We start from the raw sequence: 18,853 nt of genomic DNA, 5'->3' as shown, positions 1-18,853 counted from the left end.
CACGTCATTCCCTGGTGTCAGTATTCTCGGGGTAGAGGAAGGAAAGCTCTGGCAGCTTTCAGCCTCCCCTTTGAGCTTTAGGCCTGGGTGTAAAAGAAGAGGGCACAGTCTGCGCATGCCTGAGAAGAAACATCCCACCCCAGCTGCACTGTTTGATAACTTCTCCTTGAGAATGCCCATGCTATACACAAAGCCTTAGAGGACACAGCCATGGTCCTGTGACTTCTGAGCAGCCTCTCCAAGCTCAGCAAGGCCTACAGCTGGAACATGCTGGTCGCCTCCATGTTGCGAGAGGCTGAAGCAGTCCTGGAAGTGTCCTCTGAACACTTCCGTTGGCTTGAGACATCCAGGAAAGGGAGGCAGCCAGCGTCTTTCACAAGTTTCCAGAAGTTCTTCCGAAACTTCAGGCCAACAAAGGCATAGAGCACAGGATTAAGGCAGGCACGCAGGTAGGCGATGGCCTCTGTCACTGTGATGGCATAGTGAAAGCTAGTCATCGCGTGGTACTCCCAGCTCACGCTGCGGATGAGCTTCACGAGGTTGAAGGGCGTCTGGGTCAGCAGGAACACCGCCACCACCAGGAAGATGATCTTCAGAGACTTGTGCTTCTGGAAGCCTCGGGCCTGAAGCAGTGTCTTGATTATGACTGAGTAGCAGACAATCATGGCAAGCAATGGCAGGAAGAACCCCAGTGTCATCTGGGTGGCCAGAACCATGGTGGAAATCTCCTCGTTGTGATAGCCGCAGACAGGCTTGTCAAGGTAAAGGACGTTGCCATAGATGATCTGCGGCAAGGAAACCAGCAGGGAAACTACCCAGATGGACAAGCAGACGGCCTTACCCCAGGCCATCCGCTTGGCCTGCTGGTTATAGGCCTTGGTGGCCTGAACCACTGCAATGAAGCGGTCCATGGTGATGCAGGTGAGGATGAGCATGGACGTGTAGAAGTTCAAAGTGTAGATGCCCAGCAGGGTTTTGCACATGACTTTGCCAAAGACCCACTCGTGGAAGCCTGCATAGGCCCAGAAGGGCAGAGTACAGACGAACACCAGGTCAGCCAAGGGCAGGTTCATTAGGAACACGTCCGTCAGGCTCTTCAGCTTCTGGTAGAAGATGTATATGACCAGCACCAGGGAGTTCCCCACCAGGCCACAGATGAACACCACCACATACATGCAGGGCAGGAACAACTTGCTGAACTGCAGGAAGTGTTCGTGCCCCTGGCTGCTGTCATTGGAAGCGTTGAAGAACCCGAGGTCTTCGTAGTCGTACTCGGCCATGGTGTCTGTTCTGATGGACCCCTGGGAGTCAAACCACAGGAATTATATATATTTGGGGCTGAGGGTGATCCCTTCTGTCTTCCCATTGCCCACAGTTAGGGGGCAGATAGTCACCTCCTAAACCCACCCACTGTTCTGCTCAGTAACAGCCCAGTATATTGGGGACAACCAGTTCTGAGGGGAAACTGCTCAGACAGGACGAGGAACCCTTCACTGGCCCTAAAGTTCTCAGGATCTCACCTGTCTGGGAGACAACACATAACTGACCCCACCCACATTCCATAAAATCCTGTGCTCAATGGCCTTGGAAGCAAAGGTCACCACGTGGTGAACTGAGGACTGTGTCCTTTTGGAAGAGCGGCGCTGCTCTTCAGTGGGGAGGGCTGTATTCATCTGCCCATGCCTCGCAGAAGGTGCCCACCTAGCCTGTGCCCCATCTTCTGTTAAGTTGACCCCTGGACTACGAATTGTGAAAGCTAAGGCAATATCCCCCTTCCTGGGGGTCCACCATCAAGGAGACTCCTGGAGACCAAGAGGTGTTTGGTCCTTTCTGCCTAGATGGGCCATCCATCCTGCCTCATCTTACCGTGATGGGGAGCCAGGGCAGGGAAGAGCCCAGGCTGCCCAGTGCTTTGGCCGAGCGGCTTTCTGACCAGGGAACTGGGCAGTTTTCCTCACGCCCAACCCCAGCTTTCCCCTTCATCTGTCACAGTGTATGACATTCCACCCTCAGGGCCTCTTTGATCTTCAGGAATCTCTTACAAGGTAGATTCCCCCAGAAGGGAACATTGCTTTAGCTTTTATGACCAGCAGTGTAGGGCTGAGGGGTCTCCTTTAACACACGGAAGAGCTGATTGAAATGGGACGTCAGGAGGGTGGGCTACCACAGCAGGGCTCGTGGCCAGCCTTGCAGTGGGACTACTTATAGCAAAGACCAAATAGCTATCTTTCTTGCCTGGGGGTCCCAGCCCTTCAAGGTTATCGCTTCCCTCTGACCCTTCTCTGGGCCCTGTGACTCTGCTGGGGACCATGGACCAGACACGGGTGATATAATCTGTGGTGTGGGAGTAGGGGCAACTGCGGCAGCATCGGCCTTGGAGGGCCAGGTCAGTCCCTGCCACTGTCTTGGAGGTACTCAATACGCAGGGACTCTTCCAGTGAGCGGTGCCGTATCCCACTGGCACCTCAAGGAAATGTTTAAGAAGAGCAGGCATTTGGTTTAGCAAAGTCAGAATATCAACCGGCCAGACAAGGGGGTGTAAAAGGAGAGATGATCTTTCCTTTCTGGTCTCCTCGGAGACTTTTCTTTTCCTGATGCTGGGTCCTGACAGGAAGGGATTTCAGCCCTGCTGCCACCTTGGTATTTCATGGGCTCAAAGCACCCTTTCTCTCCAAGGAAGAACCTTGTCTTTGGGCTAAGACTACTCAGTGAAAAGTCCCTCCTCCTGGACCACAAAATGTTGGATCTCTAAGAGTGAAAGGCCAACCCATGGGCATTATGCCCCACCAGCTCTGGGCTGCTAGGTTAAGTGGGTCAGACGATGCTCTGTAGGTGTTACTGCTTCACATGGGGACAAAAATATATTCTTCATCATTTAGAATGTGACATTAAAAGTAATGTCAGATCTCCATTATTGTTTGACTTACTCTTGGCCTTTAAAAAAAATTCTCCTGGGACTTCCCTGGTGGCGCGGTGGTTAAGAATCCTCCTGCCAATACAGGGGGCACGGGTTTGATCCCTGGTCTGGGAAGATCCCACATGCCGCAGAGCGACTAAGCCTGTGTGCCACAACTGCTGAGCCTGTGCTCTAAAGCCTGCGAGCCACAACTACTGAGCACACATGCCACAACTTCTGAAGCCCGCGTGCCCTAGAGACTGTGCTCCGCAACAAGAGAAGCCACCGCAAGCAATGAGAAGCCCACACACCACAACAAAGAGTAGCACCCGCTCGCCACAACTACGGAAAGCCCACGCAGCAACGAAGAGAGCCAAAAATAAATAACTAAATGAATGAATTAATTAATTAATAATTCTCCTACTAAGGCTGTTGCTGCATCCTTAGGCTGGCATTGCAGTTTCTTCAGATGACCCATGCAAATTCATTTGTAATAATTGGTAAACTAAACAGTGTTTAACAGGTTGGGACTGCACAGTTCTGTGCAGATAGAGTGTTAAAAATTACTTTCCCTTCTAGAAATATTAAAACCATTTGTTTCTTTATTTTCTCTAACCAAAGTCCTATGTTGATTTGTGAAAATTAAAAAGAAAGTAATATATACAACTTTGGAAATAGTGTCTGATAATAAATAAGCAAAGTATAATTTAGGCATAAAACAGAATATGACTGAAATGTTTAGGAAGTGCCTTTAATGATTTTGGAAAATGCAATACATTTAAAAATTTTTTTATTGGAGTATGGTTGATTGACAACGTTGTGTTAGTTTCAGGTGTACAGCAAAGTGAATCAGTTATATGTATATAACTGATATATATATATAAGTGACATATATATATATATATATATATACTCTTTTTTTTAGATTCTTTTCCCATACAGCTCATTACAGTATCGAGTAGAGTTCCCTGTGCTATACAGCAGGTTTTTATTAGTTATCTGTTTTACATATAGTAGTGTGTATATGCCAATCCCAATCTCCCAATTTATCCTTTCCCCCCCCCCCCCCCCAATATGCAATGTAATATTGGCTGTTACCATTACAACGAATAGATGACAAAGTGAATGTAAAATTGATCATGATTCTCGGCCTTCTTTGATCATAAACCCCTTTGAGAGTCTTATTAAAGCTGTAGCTCTTTTCCCTCAGTAATAATGTACAAGCATGCCTGCAACTCTGGGCGTTCATGAACTCTTTAAATCCCTCTGCCCCATATTCTATAGACTTTGTTTACAAATCTGTGATAAGCTATATGTTTTTTTTTTTTGTTTTTTTTTTTTTTCGGTACGCGGGCCTCTCACTGTTGTGGCCTCTCCCGTTGCGGAGCACAGGCTCTGGACACGCAGGCTCAGCGGCCATGGCTCATGGGCCTAGCCGCTCCACGGCATGTGGGATCTTCCCGGACCGGGACACGAACCCGTGTCCCCTGCATCAGCAGGCGGACTCTCAACCACTGTGCCACCAGGGAATCCCAAGCTATATGATTTTGACTATATTTTTTAAAACATAGAAAAATGATCAGATTTTATCAGCAGTTCACCCCTGGCTGGTAGAATTAGGGGTGACTTATTTCCATTCCTCCTTTATATTTTTCTGTATTTTCTGAAGTTGCTACAGTTGTATATTGACATATATGGAGAAAAGAAAGTAAACCATAATCTAAGATAACAGCCTGTCTTATAAAATGGAAAAGAAAAACAGAAAAAGAGATTAGTCAATGAACACACACAGTGACTAGACTCTCCTTATCTCCTGGGGAGGGTCTAATTATGCCATTACTATCAGCATCATCTTACAAGCATCACCTTACAGAACGAGGTTGTCATAATCCTCTCCTCGGACCCTCATGGCAGCAAATAGCAGAGATGGAGTTTGAGCCAAGGACAGTTGAGCTTGAAAGCCTGGGCATTTGACACCATACCGTGCTGCAGGCAGGACTCTGAGAATCCCGACAACCTGGAGTTAGCTCCTCTTTTAACTATGAAGAAGACCAATGACTCACCAGTAGAGATGCTCTTTCAGTTTGTTCCTGAGATGAGGTTGCTCACAGCAGCAAGGTCGGCCTCTGCCTCTCTGATGTGGTCCGTTTCCGTTGAGTAATTTTTAAGAGCCCTCGGTTGGTGATTATAGGAGACCCAGCCCTTTCCAATCTTGCAGATCAGAATCCACATGACCAGCCTGCACCCACGTAATTTGGCAGTCAAAGAGACGAAGCAGTGGCTCTGATGCTGCACACCCCCTGCAACCTGGCTGGGGTCTTACTCTTTTGCCAGGATCCAAGAGGGTTTTAATTAGTAAACTGAAGGGGAGCGATATGCAGTGTCTGGTAGTCCACTGAAGATGGTGGCATTTGTACCCTAAAATTATTTCATTCACTAGTCGTATGTCTCTTTGGGGTAGTTTGGGTCTGGACCAATGCAAAGTCGATGCTATGGCCTGGGTTCCCTGTGTGCCTGCAGCTCCAGTATACGTGACAGCCCTGATTCTCATACCAGTCCTGCAAGTAGGTATTACACCATTTTATAGATGAGAATACAGAGGACTGTAGCCAAAGAACAGCCCCACGGACTCACAGCTAATAACTGCCACTTCCAGGATACGAACCCGGGTCTCCATCATTGCCAGACCAGTGGACCAAATGGCTTCTAGATGATGGGTCTGCCAGAGGGCCAGACACAGCCCTTCCTCCTAAACCCACACCACTCAGACAGTGCTCACCGCTCTGCTTGTCCAGACTAGAATCAACAGTGAACAGGCTGAACCAAATAGTGCAGGTCAAAGCACCCATCTTTCTGAAAGAAATCTTCTGAGACAAGACATTCCTTCACAGTGAGCCAGTCTGACATCTTGGAATCTTTAAGCTTTGAGAGATGAGTTTTTCCCAGAGACAAACGAACCGTGTCACTTAGGACCAGTTCACAGGGTGATGTTAGAAGGGGCTGAACCTTATCAGACACAGTGGCTCAGCCATGGTCGTCCCTCTCAGCAATCGCTTTCCCTCCATGGGGAAGAACAGGCCTCAGCCCGGTGCCCTCCGTGACCACATATATGCTTGGGAAGGAGGGGTGATGTGTACCTTAGAGAGAGCGTGACCATACTTGTCATAACCATTCTCCAGTGGAAAGTTCTCCGATGGAAAACTTGCAACTAAATTACATGATAAGAGCCCCTCACAATTTGGGGGTCAGAATTTTATTTCAACCACTTTACAAAATGCCTTCTGTTGTCTTCCGATTTGTAGTGCTCATTGCTTTTCTTTGAAACAAAACTCTGAACTTCTTAAGGGCAAATACCCAACCATATGTCTTGGGTTTTTCCCAGAATATGTAAACATTTCCGAAACAGAATCGGGGGAGAGTAAAAGTGCTGTGGCAGCCGTGCCCCCTGCAGATTCTCAGAAGTCAGACTGTGTTGACCTGCTTCCTTTTTCTGAACACCTGACATTCTGGAGCCAGGGCCCTGCGTAGGACGGCAGTTCAGGACGCAGGGATGAGGCAGTTGCTGCTGGTAGAGGAGTAACTGCCAGGCGGTGGTGGGTGGCGGCGGCTGTGGAGGATGAGTTGGAAAAACCCTCAGAAAAGCAGCCTAACCAGAGGGCAGCAGGCGGCAGGCCAGTTGTCAGGATGGGCATGTGGGTCTGAGTGTTTTGGTCAGCCCATAGTTACCAAGTAATCAGAAATCAACACCAGAAGCGATCTTCTTCACTTGGTTTTTAGGCAGAAAGGAAAACAATGACTACAAGAAAAACTACTAGGAATTTAACAGTAAAATAGAAAGATGCACCCAAGCCCCGCAGTGAATGTGGCCCACGTGTGGCTCAGCCTCTCCTTCCAAACCCAAGCTGTTCAGTAGAGCCTTCTGAGATGACAGGCGTGTCCTGTGTCTGTGCATCCAACACAGGGGGCACAAACTCCTGTGGCTATTAGGCACTCGAAGTGTGGCTAGTGCAACAACAGAGCCAAGCTTTTAGTTTTGTTTTAATTCTGATGAATTTGAATTTAAGCAGCCACATGAGGCCAGTGGTTCTGTACTGAACAGGGCAGTTGTGAACCAAAGACTTCTCCAGTTCACAGGAGACCCCGTGTAACAGGCAGAGCAGCACTCCAACCGTGCTGGCTTAGCAAGGCGGAGGGGTGGATGGAGCCCTCTGGGGAAGGCTGTCAGCAGGACACTCAGGCCATGAGGCTCTCTGGGCTCCATTCCTTCCTCAGCCAACCTGAACAGCCAGAGAGAATCTGCTCCTTGGGCAACTGGCAGAATTGAAGTTAAAGAAAAAAGAGGCTAAGGCGTTTTGATTTGTGACAGGAGAATACTGTATATTACAGCTGCAGAGAGCAAGCTGGAGGGACCTCACCTGTGACCCCCTAGTCCAGGCAGGCGTGGACCCCTGGACTGCGTTGCTGGGGACTTCCTCAGCATCCTTGCCTGTGGTCACCACTTTATTCTTACTTGGTTCTGAAGTGGAGCAAGCCTTGGTCATGTCCTTGGGGACATTTGGGGCAGAAGACCACCTTGGCTGTGTGCATGACGGGTGCCCAGGCCAAATGTGGCAGGTGTGGCCAAAGTGACTGCCCTGATAGGGTGGAGCAAGTTGACAGATGTACATGCCTTAGGACAGTTCAGCTCGACCAACCACAGGCTCAGGGACAGAAATTCAGATGGACAGGAAGGGATGACGTGCCATCAGCCATGAGAGGCCACCATAGCTAGCAGTAGGCTCCCATGGCCAGAGCAAGGGGAGGAGGAAGGTCACTTGTGGGCAGTGAGCTTGTCTTGCATCTTTTCTGAGGGAAACACCTCAATGGCAACAAAAGGAGATAGGGTGCCCCCTAGTGGCCTTATCTTTGTTCCCCGTCATTCTCAAACTTAAAAATCCTTTGACATCTTCCAACACAGTTGCTTGAACATTTTCTACTGCATCCCACAGTCAGAAATTTACATGACTACCCAGGTGTGTATGTGTATAGACAGAGTCAAACAAGAGCCTCATAAAACAATGCTTATCCTTACCACATGCAGTATAATGCAAAAACGCGTTCATATTTTCTATTATATCCTATTTCTTTTTTTTTTTTAACCCTTTTATAGGAACATTTTTGCAAAAGCATCAGAGTACACCCAGAACTGTCTGTAAATGACAAAAGACTTAAAAATGACCACGGTTAAACATTTGATGAAAGTTCATAATAATGCAATTGACAAGGAAATTTAGTTATTTCTGAGATACACATTTTAAAATAATAACTAGAGTTATGACTTATAACATTATACCAGAACATATAAGATTTTTAGGAATTTCATGTAATGTCTGAAACATTTATATTAACATATTTCCATACAAATAAACCAAAGAAAGTTTAGTATTAGTTTTTTTTGTTTGTTTTTTTAATTTTTGAATTTTATTTTATTTATTTTTTTTATACAGCAGGTTCTTATTAGTCATCAGTTTTATACACATCAGTGTTTACATGTCAATCCCCCAATCGCCCAATTCATCAAACCACCGTCCCCACCCCCCCGCAGCTTTCCCCCCTTGGTGTCCATATGTTTGTTCTCTACATCTGTGTCTCAACTTCTGCCCTGCAAACCGGTTCATCAGTACCATTTTTCTAGGTTCCACATACATGCGTTAATATACGATATTTGTTTTTCTCTTTCTGACTTACTTCACACTGTATGACAGTCTCTAGATCCATCCACGTCTCAACAGATGACCCAATTTCGTTCCTTTTTATGGCTGAGTAATATCCATTGTATATAGGTACCACAACTTCTTTATCCATTCATCTGTCGATGGGCATTCAGGTTGCTTCCAAGACCTGGCTATTGTAAATAGTGCTGCAATGAACATTGGGTGCATGTGTCTTTTTGAATTATGGTTTTCTCTGGGAATATGCCCAGTAGTGGGATTGCTGAGTCATATGGTGATTCTATTTTTAGTTTTTTAAGGAACCTCCATACTGTTCTCCATAGTGGCTTTATCAATTTACATTCCCACCAACAGTGCAAGAGGGTTCCCTTTTCTCCACACCCTCTCCAGCATTTATTGTTTGTAGATTCTCTGATGATGCCCATTCTAACTGGTGTGAGGTGATGCCTCATTGTAGTTTTGATTTGCATTTCTCTTATAATTAGTGATGTTGAGCAGCTTTTCATGTGCTTCTTGGCCATCTGTATGTCTACTTTGGAGAAATGCCTATTTAGGTCTTCTGCCCATTTTTGGATTGGGTTGTTTGTTTCTTTAATATTGAGCTGCATGAGCTGTTTATATATTTTGGAGATTAATCCTTTGTCCGTTGATTCGTTTGAAAATATTTTCTCCCATTCTGAGAGTTGTCTTTTCGTCTTGTTTATGGTTTCCTTTGCTGTGCAAAAGCTTTGAAGTTTCATTAGGTCCCATTTGTTTATTTTTGTTTTTATTTCCATTACTCTAGGAGGTGGATCAGAAAAGATCTTGCTCTGATTTATGTCAAAGAGCGTTCTTCCTATGTTTTCCTCTAAAAGTTTTATAGTGTCCAGTCTTAAATTTAGGTCTCAAATCCATTTTGAGTTTATTTTTGTGTATGGTGGTCAGGAGTGTTCTAATTTCATTCTTTTACATGTAGCTGTCCAGTTATCCCAGCACCACTTATTGAAGAGACTGTCTTTTCTCCATTGTATATCCTTGCCTCCTTCGTCATAGATTAGTTGACCATAGGTGCATGGGTTTATCTCTGGGCTTTCTATCTTATTCTGTTGATCAATGTTTCTGTTTTTGTGCCAGTACCATATTGTCTTGATTACTATAGCTTTGTAGTATAGTCTGAAGTCAGGGAGTCTCATTCCTCCCTCTCCGTTTTTTTCCCTCAAGACTGCTTTGGCTATTCAGGGTCTTTTGTGTCTCCACACAAATTTTAAGATTTTTTGTTCTAGTTCTGTAAAAAATGCCATTGGTAATTTGATAGGGATTGCATTGAATCTATAGATTGCTTTGGGTAGTGTAGTCATTTTCACAATATTGATTCTTCCAATCCAAGAACATGGTATATCTCTCCACCTGTTGGTATCATCTTTAATTTCTTTCATCAGTGTCTTATAGTTTTCTGCATACAGGTCTTTTGTCTCCCTAGGTAGGTTTATTCCTAGGTATTTTATTTTCTTGTTGCAGTGGTAAATGGGAGTGTTTCCTTAATTTCTCTTTCAGATTTTTCATCATTAGTGTATAAGGATGCAAGAGATTTCTGTGCATTAATTTTGTATCCTGCAACTTTACCAAATTCATCAATTAGCTCTAGTAGTTTTCTGGTGGCATTTTTAGGATTCTCTATGTATAGTATCATGTCATCTGCAAACAGTGACAGTTTTACTTCTTCTTTTCCAATTTGTATTCCTTTTATTTCTTTTTCTTCTCTGATTGCTGTGGCTAGGACTTCCACAACTGTGTTGAGTAATAGTGGTGAGAGTGGACATCCTTGTCTTGTTCCTGATCTTAGAGGAAATGCTTTCAGTTTTTCACCATTGAGAATGATGTTTGCTGTGGGTTTGTCATATATGGCCTTTATTATGTTGAGGTAGGTTCCCTCTGTGCCCACTTTCTGGAGAGTTTTTATCACAAATGGGTGTTGAATTTTGTCAAAAGCTTTTTCTGCATCTATTGAGATGATCATATGGTTTTTATTCTTCAGTTTGTTAAAATGGTGTATCACATTGATTGATTTGTGTATATTGAAGAATCCTTGCATCCCTGGGATAAATCCCACTTGATCATGGTGTATGATTCTTCTAATGTGTGGTTGGATTCTGTTTGCTAGTATTTTGTTGAGGATTTTTGCATCTATATTCATCAGTTATATTGGTCTGTAATTTTCTTTTATTGTAGTATCTGTCTGGTTTTGGTATCAGGGTGATGGCAGCCTCATAGAATGAGTTTGGGAGTGTTCCTTCCTCTGTGATTTTTTGGAAGAGTTTGAGAAGGATGGGTGTTAGCTCTTCTCTAAATGTTTGATAGAATTCACCTGTGAAGCCATCTGGTCCTGGACTTTTGTTTGTTGGAAGACTTTTAATCACACTTTCAATTTCATTACTTGTGATTGGTCTATTCATATTTTCTATTTCTTCCTGGTTCAGTCTTGGAAGGCTATACCTTTCTAAGAATTTGTCCATTTCTTCCAGGTTGTCCATTTTATTGGCATAGAGTTGCTTGTAGTAGTCTCTTAGGGTGCTTTGTATTTCTGCGGTGTCTGTTGTAAGTTCTCCTTTTCCATTTCTAATTTTATTGATTTGAGTCCTCTCCCTCTTTTTCTTGATGAGTCTGGCTAATGGTTTATCGATTTGGTTTATCTTCTCAAACAACCAGCTTTTACTTTTATTGATCTTTGCTATTGTTTTCTTTGTTTCTATTTCATTTATTTCTGCTCTGATCTTTATGATTTCTTTCCTTCTGGTAACTTTGAGTTTTGTTTGTTCTTTCTCTAGTTCCTTTAGGTGTAAGGTTAGATTGTTTATTTGAGATTTTTCTTGTTTCTTGAGGTAGGCTTGTATAGCAATAAACTTCCCTCTTAGAACTGCTTTTGCTGCATCCCATAGGTTTTGGATCGTCATGTTTTCATTTTAATTTGTCTCTAGGTATTTTTTGATTTCCTCTTTGATTTCTTCAGTGATCTCTTGGTTATTTAGTAACGTATTGTTTAGTCTCCATGTGTTTGTGCTTTTTACGTTTTCTTCCCTGTAATTCATTTCTAATCTCATAGCGTTGTGGTCAGAAAAGATGCTTGGTATGATTTCAATTTTCTTAAATTTACTGAGGCTTGATTTGTGACCCAAGATGTGATCTATCCTGGAGAATGTTCCATATGCACTTGAGAAGCAAGTGTAATCTGCTGTTTTTGGATGGAATGTCCTATAAATATCAATTAAATCTATCTAGTGTATTGTGTCATTTAAAGCTTGTGTTTCCTTATTTATTTTCATTTTGGATGATCTGTCCATTGGTATAAGTGAGGTGTTAAAGTCCCCCACTATTACTGTGTTACTGTCGATTTCCTCTTTTATAGCTGTTATCAATGCCTTATGTATTGAGGTGCTCCTGTGTTGCGTGCCTATATATTTATAATTGTTATATCTTCTTCTTGGATTGATCCCTTGATCATTATGTAGTGTTCTTCCTTGTCTCTTATAACATTCTTTATTTGAAAGTCTATTTTATCTGATACAAGTATTGCTACTCCAGCTTTCTTGTGATTAACATTTGCATGGAGTATCTTTTTCCATCCCCTCACTTTCAGTCTGTATGTGTTCCTAGGTCTGAAGTGGGTCTCTTTTAGACAGCATATATATGGGTCTTGTTTTTGTATCCATTCAGCAAGCCTGTGTCTTTTTGGTTGGAGCATTTAATCCATTCATGTTTAAGGTAGTTATCGATATGTATGTTCCTATTACCATTTTCTTAATTGTTTTGGGTTTGTTTTTGTAGGTCCTTTTCTTCTCTTGTGTTTTCCACTTAGAGAAGTTCCTTTAGCATTTGCTGTAGAGCTGGTTTGGTGGTGCTGAATTCTTTTAGCTTTTGCTTGTCTGTAAAGCTTTTCTCCATCGATTTGAATGAGATTTCTCCATCAATTTCTCCATCGAATCTGAATGAGATCCTTGCCGGGTAGAGTAATCTTCGTTGTAGGTTCTTCCCTTTCATCACTTTAAGTATATCATGCCACTCCCTTCTGGCTTGTAGAGTTTCTGCTGAGAAACAGCTGTTAACCTTATGGGAGTTCCCTTGTATGTTATTTGTCACATTTCCCTTGCTGCTTTCAATAACTTTTCTTTGTCTTTAATTTTTGCCAATTTGATTACTATGTGTCTCGGCTTGTTTCTCCTTGGGTTTATCCTGTATGGGACTCGCTGCGTTTTCTGGACTTAGGTGGCTGTTTCCTTTCCCATGTTAGGGAAGTTTTCAACTATAATCTCTTCAAATATTTTCTTGCGTCCATTCTCTTCTCTCTTCTCCTTCTGGGACCCCTATAATGCGAATGTTGTTGCGTTTAATGTTGTCTCAGAGGTCTCTTTGGCTGTCTTCATTTCTTTTCATTCTCTTTTCTTGATTCTGTTCTGCAGCAGTGAATTCTACCATTTTGTCTTCCATGTCACTTATCCATTCTTCTGCCTCAGTTATTTTGGTTTTGATTCCTTCTAGTGTAGTCTTCATTTCAGTTATTGTATTGTTGGTCTCTGTTTGTTTGTTCTTTAATTCTTCTGGGTCTTTGTTAAACATTTTTTGCATCTTCTCGATCTTTGCCTCCATTGTTTTTCCGAGGTCTTGGAACATCTTCACTATCTTATTCTGAATTCTTTTTCTGGAAGGTTTCCTATCTCCACTTCACTTAGTTGTTTTTCTGGGGTTTTATCTTGTTCCTTCATCTGGTACATAGCCCTCTGCCTTTTCATCTTATCTGTCTTTCTGTGAATGTGGTTTTTGTTCCACCAGCTGCAGGATTGTCATTCTTCTTGCTTCTGCTGTCTGCCCTCTCTATCATATTTCTTTTAATATTCATCATAACTTATTAATTGATTCACAACTGACTGAATGGGTCATGACCCACAGTTTGAAAAGCCATTGAAAGGAAACTCTGTGTCCCTAATCATTGCCTTTGAGACTGCATCACCCACCCATGCACACTCCCACCTCCATCTGTCTCCCCTTCCCACCTCACAAAGCTCCCCCATGTAGGTCCTCAGCCAGGACTAGCAAGGGTTGCAGGACCTACTCTGGTAAGAGGGTTGTCTGTGTTGTGATGGTCAGAGAGGTGGGGAGATGGAGGAGGAGAGGGAACAAAAGATTAGGACATCTTGGGGGTTTTTTGGCTGCACCCCACAACTTGTGGGATCTTAGTTCCCCAACCAGGCATCGAACCCATGCCCCTTGCAGTGGGAATGCGGAGTCCCAACCACTGGACGACCAGGGAATTCCCAACATCTTTTATTCTTAATGAGGGAATATGAGAGAACCAACCACAGTTTTCAGAGTTCGTTTCATCTATTTATCTTTCTCATTTATGGTATTTGCACTTTGTACAAGGATGAGAGCAAATGAAACGAGGCAGGCCTGAGTGGCCTTGGGCCCGTCTCCTCTCCCCTGGCCCCTGCCTCCTTAGCCATCAAGTGGGGTTGGACTGGATGGTCCTTTGAGCTTCTTCTCACACTGACATTCTGTGATGGGGGTGGGGGAATCTGGAAGCCAGCGATTGGAAGATGAACAAGAAAGAGGTGTTGGACAGGAAGGCGGTCAGAGGTGGGCTGAGCTGGGGAGAAAAAGGAGTGACAAGGCTTGCCCTTGGTGGCAGCAGGCACTTGAGGACATGTCCTTGCTGTACCTTCCCTGGGAAGAGTGGGGAAGGCTGAGGGCACGAGCTGCCGACCAGAGCGAGCCCACCTCTTTCCCAGCCAGTAAAACGCCTTCTCCAAGTCCTTTGAAACTTACAGCCTTTTTAAGCCAGCAAAACTTGGAGTCCTTCCGGTTCCATCTCCTCCCATTTAGAAAGGAGAAGTCTGAGGTCTCAGAGGAGGAAAGGGCTCACCCAGAGTCACAGTCATAAAGCCAAGACTGGGACCACGTGGAGTGATACCCCTCTCCCCTGAGCCATACCACCTCCCCTGCCCTCTGGAGCCACAGTGAGCTACAGCCAGAGGGAGCCCACTGGTTAGGCCTCAGCGCTGAGGGCGAGGCGTTTGTGAGGACGCGCTCTCCCACCTGCCGTGGGCTGCTGTAGACTGTGCACAGACAGCCCGCCTGACACCTGAGTGCTAGTGGGCGTCTGATTATCTAGGCAGCCCTGGAGGCCCCCGTACCAGCCACCACCTCCAGCCCCTCACAGCAGCACCCTGAGCAGCTTGTCACAGCCAGCAGCTTCAGCGCTCCAGCAGTAGACAGGAGTGAGGCCGGGAAGTGGGGCCATATGGCGGAGCGAGCAGGCGTGATGTCCAGCTGTCTGAATGAAGCCAAGTCTCGAGCTCAGAGATTTCTAGAGAGGACGGAGGCCTCCCCCTGTGCAGTGCTGTCCTCCAGACAGAGAAGCTTTGTAAGTTGGCAGCGAACAGTCTGTTTTGTGTCTGAGAAAATCCTGTTCGAGGTGAAGGTGCTGCAGTTTGTCCCCAGGTGTGGCTCTGCTAACCCAGCGTTTGCCACTCCACGTGTGACTTGGGGTCTTCCTCCTTCAGGATCTGTTGCTGATTCTTTTCTTGATTTCATCAGCATTACCTCTGCCCTTTCATCCTGAATTTACACACTAACAATTTACACCCCCACGTATATTTCTTAACAAGTAGCACAGACATTCTTTGGCTCCTGCACACGGCCGTGACCTGTCCTTTGGGACAGGAAAGCCCAGCCACGGCCCCTGCTTGCAAAGAGCATGTGGACCAGGGGGAGCTAAGACCCAAAAGCAGATAGGCAAAGCCCAGCGTGAGCAGGGCTGTGACACGTGGGTGGCGGGGGGGGAGTATGGGGTGCAGGAGCGTGGGGGGTGGGAGCGAGCTGCAGGTGCCGCGTCTGTCGCAGCCCCTGGGGTGACACCACCAGTCGCTGACCCCAAACTCCTGGTGCCTCATGGTTGCTGCAGGCGCACTGCGTGTCGCACAGGTATTCCTGCCCCCAGGGTTGAGTGGCATCAGGGACAGGCTTAGGCGAGGCTCCCTGGATTTTGCCAGCTCTGAGCCACCCGTCTCCGCATCTGCATGAAGAACACCTGGGTGCTCCCGGGACCTTCCCAGCGTCCTGCTGACTGAGTGAGGAGCCTCAGACCTCAGGCACAGGGCGTAGACTTCGGGGGACGGTATCTGCTGCCCCTCCCCATGGGTGGGTTGTGCATCTCTGCCCATTTTTAGTGCCTCTCCCTGTGGAAGGATGAGCCTCGTGCCCCTGCTGTGGCGTGTTTGGCCACGGGACCCACCCGGCAGTGAAATGTGAGGAGCAGTGTGGTGAGAACCACTTCTGAGCAGAGGCGATGCCGCCACCTCCAGCCAGAAGCTCTGTGAGCGTTAGGGTCTGGCCACCCACTGTGCTCTCTTGTATTTCTCACGTTCCACTCACCTGAGCTCTGGGATTCAGGGTCTGTTAACTCCCTAGGAAAGCTGCAGAGCCCCTCCCCAGGCGTCACACCTGGCCGCAGCCCAGATGGCGCTCTCAGAGAAGCACACCAGTTTCCCAGCGTGAGTTGTAGGTCCACTCTAGGGCAGCCATGAACTTGGTGCTCGAGTGGGTGTGAGAGTAGGTGAGGAGGGCCATCTGAGCACGTGGTCTGGATGCTTGCTGTCAGCCGTTGACCTCGTGTGCGCTGTATGTGCCGAGGCCGCCTTCCAGTCAGGCCGCAGCTGTCTGTCCCTGCCTCAGAGGGAGCGCATCTGTGGGGTAGGGCCCGTGCCCGCCTCACGTGTCCTGCGCAGTGCTGGGCCGCCGCCTCAGGACCCGCTCAGCAGCAGGCAGGGTGAGGGTAAGGCAGGTCTGAGTTCACACAAGTTCACACAGGGCCTCAGAGGTTGAGTGAATGTGCCCGGGGGCCAGGCTGGTGAGAGCCCAGGGGCATGTGCAGGGGGTGGGATGGGGGAGCAGAACTGGGTGAGGGCATTTTGGGGCCTATTGACCTCACCCCAGAAACATCTGGGGAGAGCCTACTAGGACAGTTGAGAAGGAATTATCACAGCATTTTGGGAAAAAGCCATGCTGCTCAGGAGATCTTCCTCATTAACCCCTTCCCATGGGGCAAATCAGCAAATCATTTCCCTTTCCTGGACCTAGGTTCTTCTCAGGCAGCATTGGACACTGGAGCTGGTTGGGTTTGAGATCCCTGAGCTCATATAAGCGATTGGCTGCAGTGGGCGTGGGACCCAGCAAGATGAGCACTGAGCTGGAGTCAGGGTGTCTGGCTCTGGCCCTGCCTCTCAAGACCTGCCTGGGCCTCTGTGTCCCCATCAGTGAAGTGTGGGCACTGCTCCGAGGATCAGCAACTCAGCAGTGGTTAAAAATGTTCCATGGGAATGCTAGAGTTAAAATTTAATAGATGTCTTGGGACTTCCCTGGTGGTCCAGTGGTAAAGAATCCGCCTTCCAATGCAGGGGACTCGAGTGTGATCCCTGGTCAGGGAACTAAGATCCCACATGCCGTGGGGCAACTAATCCCGCGTGCCGCAACTACTGAGCTCGCGTGCCTCAACTAGAGAGCCCGTGCGCCACAACTACAAAGCCCGCGTGCCCTGGAGCCTGCGTGCCACAACTAGAGCGAGAAAACCCCCACGCCACAACTAGAGAGAAGCCCCGAACGCTGCAAATAGCGAAGAACCTGTGCACTGTAACGAAAGATCCCGCATGCCTCAACAAAGATCCCATGTGCCACAACTAAGACCTGACGCAGCCAAAAAAATAAGAAAAATAAATATTAAAAGAAAATTAATAGATGTCTTTATTGCAGGACATCTCAGAGCCTTGAATTTACTGTTTAAGAATGCCATGAGTTTCTAAGAAAGAGCGCAAGATTCCCCTCCCCTGGCAGTGGTGTTCCACAGAACACATTTTGGGAACCATGGCACCTCTGTACTGCCAGGCAGCTCCCACAGCTGGTTCTCCACACAGCAGGCAGTAGGTTGTAAGGGAAGAGGAGCTGTGGCGTGGATCTGCCCTCTTTGTATGAGTCTCTGTCCCACAACCTCCTTCTCAGGCCATGCTGCTTCCTGCCTCATCAGCTCTGGGTGCCTGTCCTTGTTCTCCAGAGATGGGCCAGAGCAGGCTCGTCTAGTCAGGGACTGGCGCTGAAAAGGCAGCATCAGTGGTGCTGGAAACTTACCCCATGGCTGTAGCTCTGCTGGCGTGGGACAGGAGGGTGGTCCATTTGTGCTGTGGTCACCCATCCCACACCCACCGGGAAGACATTGGGGAAGTCACTGCAGCCCTGTTGTCTTCCCTCCCCGTCCTGCCTGCCTGGGCCTGGCCCCCGTGGCTCTCCAGCCCCAGAGTCTGCGGGGCCTCTGTCCTGGCCTCCACGATTGAAGGGTTCCCCGTGCGTTCTGAGGTTGGCTACCAGACTCCAAGACTACGGGCTTCGGGATGTGGGGCCCTGTGTGCTGATAGCTAACTGGATGTGTTCTCGTTTGTGGCATTTCAGGGCCACCACGCCAAACTCGCTAACCCCTGAAGACGCTGCAGACACGCCCGTGGGGCAGGATGCCGAAATCTGCTTGCTGAAATCGGGAGAACTGATGTAAGTGATGGGCTCCCAAGCTGGACTTCCCAGGGTGTCACTTCTGGGGAGGCCTGGCCTTCCGGTGTCCCAGCTGGAAAGCACCCCAGAGGCTCAGACTTGGCACCCATGGTGGTTTTCAAGTTTGTGCTTCTTTGTGTGTGTGTGTGTGTGTGTGTGTGTGTGCGCGCGCGCTTCTTTTTCTTCCTTCCTCCCTTCCTTCCTTCCTTCCTCCCTCCCTCCCTTCCTTCCTTCCTTCCTTCCTTTCCTTTGTAAAATTTATATACAGTAAAGGTCCCCATTTGTAGTATACGGTGCTTGGATTTTGACAAGTAACACAGTGTAATCACCAGGCGTCTGCCAGCCCCCACATCGAGCTCTGCCAGTGGCTTTACAGTCTCAGGCCTCAGCACCCAACCAGCTCCACTCCCAAGTCTGCCGAAGAGGAAACCTAGGTCCAGAAAAGAAAATTGACCGGAGTGAAGATATAGAACAGTTCCATCACCCCAAAAAGCTCCCCCGTCCTTTGATACTCATCCTTCCCCCACCCCTATGTCCTGTGTTCTTCCTTTTTGAAAATAACTTTATTTTCTTATTGTAAGAAAATTTTCCTTGTAGAAAATCAGGAAACAGAGATAAGCAAACCACCTTGGATATAGCCTTCCAGTCTTGTTTATACTAATATACCTAATTTTTCAACATA

General features: G+C 46.8%; 2 protein-coding genes across 5 annotated transcripts in view; one reads left to right on the top strand and one right to left on the bottom strand.

Annotated features, from left to right (window-relative positions):
- The window catches only part of FYCO1 (FYVE and coiled-coil domain autophagy adaptor 1), an 82,827-nt gene that overhangs the window by 50,987 nt on the left and 12,987 nt on the right, over window positions 1-18,853 (top strand). For all 4 annotated transcript variants that reach the window (XM_027097008.1, XM_027097011.1, XM_027097009.1 and 1 more), the window contains one exon: window positions 18,076-18,171. In XM_027097008.1, the coding sequence (XP_026952809.1) occupies window positions 18,076-18,171 (96 nt within the window). The remainder of the gene's footprint in view (window positions 1-18,075; window positions 18,172-18,853) is intronic.
- Window positions 226-5,313, bottom strand: CXCR6 (C-X-C motif chemokine receptor 6). The gene is made up of 2 exons (XM_027097013.1): window positions 4,960-5,313; window positions 226-1,301 (listed from the first exon to the last, which is right to left on the bottom strand). The coding sequence occupies exon 2, from the start codon at window positions 1,278-1,280 to the stop codon at window positions 255-257; it is 1,026 nt and encodes a 341-aa protein (XP_026952814.1). The 5' UTR covers window positions 1,281-1,301; window positions 4,960-5,313; the 3' UTR covers window positions 226-254.

The sequence above is a fragment of the Aethalodelphis obliquidens genome, unplaced genomic scaffold (assembly GCF_003676395.1).
Source record: "Aethalodelphis obliquidens isolate GAN/ISIS:26980383/991018 unplaced genomic scaffold, ASM367639v1 scaffold111, whole genome shotgun sequence".
Lineage (NCBI taxonomy): Eukaryota > Metazoa > Chordata > Mammalia > Artiodactyla > Delphinidae > Aethalodelphis > Aethalodelphis obliquidens.
This window is presented reverse-complemented; position numbering and strand designations above follow the sequence as displayed.